The 6,000-nt window shown below is 31.6% G+C and overlaps 1 protein-coding gene across 1 annotated transcript in view; it reads left to right on the top strand.

The window, feature by feature from the left end:
- The window catches only part of LOC106476702 (midasin-like), a 236,786-nt gene that overhangs the window by 213,611 nt on the left and 17,175 nt on the right, over positions 1-6,000 (top strand). The window contains exons 81-83 of the mRNA XM_022381378.1: positions 499-1,301; positions 1,917-2,058; positions 3,134-3,334. Coding sequence (XP_022237086.1) covers positions 499-1,301; positions 1,917-2,058; positions 3,134-3,334 — 1,146 coding nt within the window. The remainder of the gene's footprint in view (positions 1-498; positions 1,302-1,916; positions 2,059-3,133; positions 3,335-6,000) is intronic.

The following is a 6,000-nucleotide window of genomic DNA, read 5'->3' as shown; positions in this document are numbered from 1 at the left end:
AAAGTTTAAATGCAAGTCAAGAAACGAGATGACATGGCTTTCACTCGTGACCCATCTCGAAAGGGATAACTAACATACTGTTGTTGCTCGAAAAAAAATATTCACTGCCCTAGGCATTTTGGATGTACAACTAGGTGGCATGAAAAATACATAAGAATATGTAAAGTAGTGAAATTGTATATGATAAGAAATATTAACTATCAAAGATGTAACTTTAATAATAAAAACTCAGTAAGTATACTAATTGTTTTACTTGAAAATTCTGACAGACATATCTTTGGTATAAAGCCTATGTTATTACCTAGTGATTCATGGGGAGAAGAAATATTTATATACATATATATATTTTACTTTGCTGTTATGATGTATTCTTTATATTTATCTACATATATATATATATATATTACTTTGCTGTTATGATGTATTCTTTACATTTATCTCATAAATGATTTGTAAATGTTTAATTATTTTTTGTAATAACTTTTTACTTGTTTACAGAACAGCTTAAATGATGTGTTGGTTCAAACTATTGCCTGTATCTACCAGTACAAAGTGTTTCTCCAGTGTTGTCCGACACAATCAGATAATGAGCCATGTATCACTCTTGGCTCATCATCAGGCTCATCTTCACTGCTGGGTGCTTGTCGTGATGACAGCAAGTGGTGTGAAGCTTTACAACTGTTGAATAAAAGTCTGGCTGTGGCTGAGACTAATAGAAACTTTGTTAACAGAGAGCTCTCAGGTATATCAATTTGTACTTGGAAACATTACCTTATTTTACAGGACTGTTTTAACAATCTTCTTGAAATAAATCAGCTGTTGATGAAGTTTTCATCATTATTTGATGAGGATGGACAACAAAGCAACTGTTTCAGCCAGTCAGCTCTTAGTGTCTGTAGGGAAATTCATTGGATGATTCCAAAGTTTAAAGAAGAAGTTAGTCAGGTTAATCACACTTCATTATTCAAGAACATCCACTCTGATCCAAACAGGGAGGTTTTTCTTGCACCCCACAGCAAACAGTGGTTAAAACTGATCGAGAAACTCAAGGTTAAAGCTCTGTATTCTGTCCAGGAGCTCTACAGGAATATTTCTGGCACTAATAAAGAACAAGATACTCCAAAAGAAGAAGATGATTTACAAGATAAACACTTAACAGAAAAACTACTGTCAAGATTAAAAGAATATTTCAGTCTTTTGAATGTTAATGAAATTGTTCGTCTCATTAAGAAGTTAGTTAAATACTTGGAAGACCTCTGGAACAGAATAGAGGACCCTTTTGTTGTGGACAAATTAACTAGGTTAGTATTTGTGATTTGGCTTATCAAATCAATAAAAAAAAAGGTCAGGTCTTAAATCTTTACAGAAGTAATAAAGTTGAAATAGATTTGTGAACTTTATAATTGTTACTCTCTATGGTCTGTTTCTGTCACTCTTCATTGTTTTAGACTTGATAGTATTTTACTGCACTTTTTCTGGAACTAATTCAAAAGCTTAATATTAGCAGAAGAATAATTACAAAAACAATATTATTTGAAATGTATTTTAACTATTTTGTGTTATATGTAACCCAGCTGGATTACTGTGATGTAATTTTACATGTACATCACTACTGAATGTTCTACCTTTGCCAAGTAACAAATTCTTCCCCCTAAGAAAAAGAATGTGAAAAAAAAACATTTCACTTCAGTTAGCATTTTATTGATAACATTTGGGTTAATGTATTATATGTCTTCAAGTACAACTATACTATAGAAAACTATTTACATTAATTAATGTTTTTCAAATTGATTGATGTGACTAAGGTTTAATAATTATAAGTAATGCTCTCTAGCAAGTTGTATACTTGTGTTACTTGTCTTGAAATTATAAAAGAACATTCTAGGTTAATCATTTAATTTTTATGCTCATCTCAGATGCACCTTCAGCGTTGTTCCTTTAGTAAATCAGTATGTTACCCTACTACAGTACTTTGTCACAGTCCAGGTAGCAGCTCACAGGACTTCTTGTAAGCTGCTTTACATACTTTTATCAGTCTTTACAAATTTGGCTAAAAAGGTAAGGAAGGGTAGGAATGGTTATATAACTATTCTCATTTTATCTTGTGTTTATTGTGAATATTTAACATAGCCTATATATTGTTCTGTCCATAATTCTTTAACATAATCTCATAGTCCTTAGAAATATATAAGGAGTCTTGTGTGTGGTTGTGTGTTTTTTTTGTTTTTTTGTTGTTGTTGTTAATAAGAAATTTTATTACTTTATAAAATTTTGTTTATAAATTTCTAAAAAGTTGTAGAAGATATGTAAAGTTTCATATTAAAAAGTTGTAAGTCTTAACTATCTTTCTATTCTTCCTTTGTAGAGGACTGTAAAAGACATTAAAATACATTGAAGCTTAGTTAAAAAATAAACTGGAAAACATCTCAGAATGTTCTTAGTAGGTCTCCATTTACGCTTCTGTAGTATTTATCACAAAATTTGGTTGCAAAATATTTTAAAAACCTTGTTGGTTTCAGTAGAAATACTTAAAATGAAGTCAACTGTGTACTGTTCCATGTCCAAATAACATCGTGCTTTACAGGTTTTTCATGAAAGCAACTGCTAGAGTGATTAAAATTAATGGCAATTATTTTATGAAGCTTAGATCTTTATATTAACCTAATCAGTATATCTTAGCAAGAATCTTTATCACAGTCTGTCAGTAAAGTTTTGTGTCAACATTTTCAATAAATTTGAATGGTATAATAGCAATATATTGAAGTCCATCAATTCACTTTCTTCCCTTTATTTTTGATTGTTAAATTCTCTGTTACATATTTAAACCTCAGTGATTTAATCTTAATTACTGACCAAAACTGTAAACATTACGCCTTGTTAGGTAACTTTACCTTATCATGTGTAGATGTTCAAACTTTAATTAGTGGATTTTACAATATTTGCAAGTTAAATTCTCTGTTGATGAGAAGAGAAAATAAGAAATTGAGAGAGCCACAAGCCTTGTTCATGTTGAGTAATGTTAGGCTGTTTAGTTTGCTCTAGCATGCTTGATTCGTAGACTTCTTGGAAATTTCATAACATAAACAGAAAGTAAGCTATGGGATACAAAGAAGTAACAGGACTAACCTTTCAGGGATTCTGCTTACCTGCTGAGCTAAGTGAGGAAGTTCAAGGAGAAGGAGCTACTGAGTTTAAGGATATTGAGGAAGGAGGACTTGGAGAAGGAGAAGGAGTCAAAGATGTCAGTGAGAAACTAGAGAGTGAGGATCAACTTGAAGATGCCAAGCAACAAAACGATGAAGAGAAGAAAAGTGATAATGAAGATAATGTGAAGGTATTCCCTATAAATATTTGTATGGATTTACAAAGATTAATGTAGGAATTGCTAGCCTGGGTTACTTTTAAAAGCAGCATTTTGAAAGGCAGTATACATTGTAAACATGAATATATAAAGAAAATTAAACTTAGCCATGTGATGGTAGATCAATACTAAATTCATTATGCTGATAATTATCCTAAAATTAATTTGGTGCTTAAGGTTATTTGTTTAGGATATAACTACCACACATAATTGAACTAAATGTAAGTTAAGTAATCAGAAATGAACTTTATGTTTATAGGAGTTTATATTTTTATGCATTAGGTCAGGGGTTCTTAAATGTTTTGTTAGACCCCTTTTGGAAATATTCTAGGCTGTGGGTCCCCCCCGACCCACACACACACATACACGAAGTGATAGCAAATTACTATACATACTCTAAAGTATCTTTTATTGCAATATTTTTGATGATCTTGCAACCCCATATAATAGACTTGTGACCTCCTTTTGTGTTGGGACTCCCAGTTTCAGAAACACTAAATTAGTCCTGCAGGAAATCAAAATCCATAATTATTTATTTTTGTAATTTTTTGTACTGGCCTATAAGTATGGAAAGCTGAGTTTGATTCCCCTGTATGCCTAAAACATATTGTTAAGATTTTGTTTGAAAAAGGTTTAGACAGAGGATAGTATATAATCGAAAGACATTTTTAATGAACTGCAACTGTCTGGGAAGTTTTGGATAGATGATATTCTGACCTGGTACTGCAAATTTTTATCGGGTCAAATTGTTCAGACTTTATCAGGTGGTAATGTGGCTGTATTTGTGAACTTCATCAGTTGGAAATATAACTTGTACTTTGGTCTAGCTTGTATTTTATATTGGTACAACTAGTGTAATCTAGGGTCTTGGTGTTACATTAAGTCTCAGTATCAACAGAGCAAAAAACTGAAAAGTAAAATGGATAACAGCTGTTGTAATATTATCTAATTTTATTTATTTTTATGTACTGTTGATATATTGTTATACACTCTTCATTATTTTCACTCAGAAGCTTTTACTAATAATTATGTGTACTGGATACTTAATGACAACATAAAGACAATGAAAATAATCCATCATGATGCCTTTCTAGCATTTATAATGAACTTAAGTAGGCCTGTTTTCAAAAAGTATTTCATATAATGAGTCACAAGTTTAACTTCAGTAGGGAGAAGGTTGGAACATTGTGATTTTTACACAAGTATGTTTTTATTATAGATTGAAAAAGAGGCTACAATCTTCTAGTAGCTACTGATACAGTAATGCATTTCTGATAAGCAGAAAATGCAACTTATGATGATATAAACTTCCTGTAAGAAATTGTTGTAATTTAAGTAAAAAATATAGTAAGCTTTTTTTGTATCAAATGTGACCCATTTATAAGTGCTCACACTATATGTTTAAATTCAATCCATATATACATGTATTGGGTTTAATTTTTATAATAATGTAGGTTCTAATTAGACCCATTATTAAAATGACATATTAATGACTGGCATATTGGGCTCAGACAAGATAAGTTTTGGGTATAAGTGTAGAGGAAGTGGGAGAAACAGTCTACAGATTTGGCAGTTTGAATATGTGCATAAAATGCATGTTGAATGTATTTATGGAAAAAAAAGAAACCATTGGTGATGCTGCAAGGTGAGACTGTTTATGCTTATCATGTGACTTCATTAGGAATTGAAAGTAAAAATGTGATTTTGATGACATATCTCATTCATTCATTCACTCTTCACTTACTAGAATTGTTAGAACTACCCAATGTTAATGTGAGCAAAAAACTTGTATTCTTAGTTACATGATGCACATCATTTAAGATACGATGTCCATCATGTACCAGGCCAGAAAATTTGTCATTTTTAGGGTAAGGCCATATGGTCTTGGATTTTCAAGGGCACCAAGGTAAAAAAAACAAATTCACTAAGGCCACAGTACCCATTCATGTTAATGAAATAGGAATGAGTTTCCCAATTAGTTTAGTAAATATAGCATTAATTTTTTTTTTTTCACTGGGTGCTTGGGAAACTGGCCTGTCCTTCCAGATTATATTTATCAGGTTGATAAGTATCACCTTTAATCAATAAGGCTTATGAAGTAACAGTACATCAGCTGTAAGACTTTTAAAAAATGTATTTTTGAACTACTCTCTTGAAATGGGAATATCAACAAAATAAATGTTTTGACTTGAAATAACAAACAATGATTTTCCTTCTGTTTTTTTGTGTCCAAATTCAGTTCAGCTGTCTTCGTCATTACTCTCAGAGACATTGTCTTTGCTACTTCTTGGCCCACATGGCTTGATGTTCAGCCTTTTTGTGTACATGCCATGAGTCTACCACCTCTCAACAGCCTTCTTTGAGCAAAAGAGATCTAGTCTGTGCCCCTATTTATAGATATGCAGAAGGTCTTCTATTCTTGACACCTTCAGTTCCAAGTGTCAATCCCCAAGAAATCACTTAATGATAGAAAACTGGCATTCCATATGTTGAAGAGAGAACACAAGTAAGATTTTCACTAAATGGAGGAATTTTTTAGTATTTGTTTATCTTTTCATTCAACATCTTACTCCACAGATGGATGAGTTTTTCATTCCTATGATGATGTGCAATGCCATCTTTCACTTTCATCCATTCCC

Source organism: Limulus polyphemus, unplaced genomic scaffold (genome assembly GCF_000517525.1).
Source record: "Limulus polyphemus unplaced genomic scaffold, Limulus_polyphemus-2.1.2 Scaffold158, whole genome shotgun sequence".
In the NCBI taxonomy this organism is placed as follows: Eukaryota; Metazoa; Arthropoda; class Merostomata; order Xiphosura; family Limulidae; genus Limulus; species Limulus polyphemus.
This window is presented reverse-complemented; position numbering and strand designations above follow the sequence as displayed.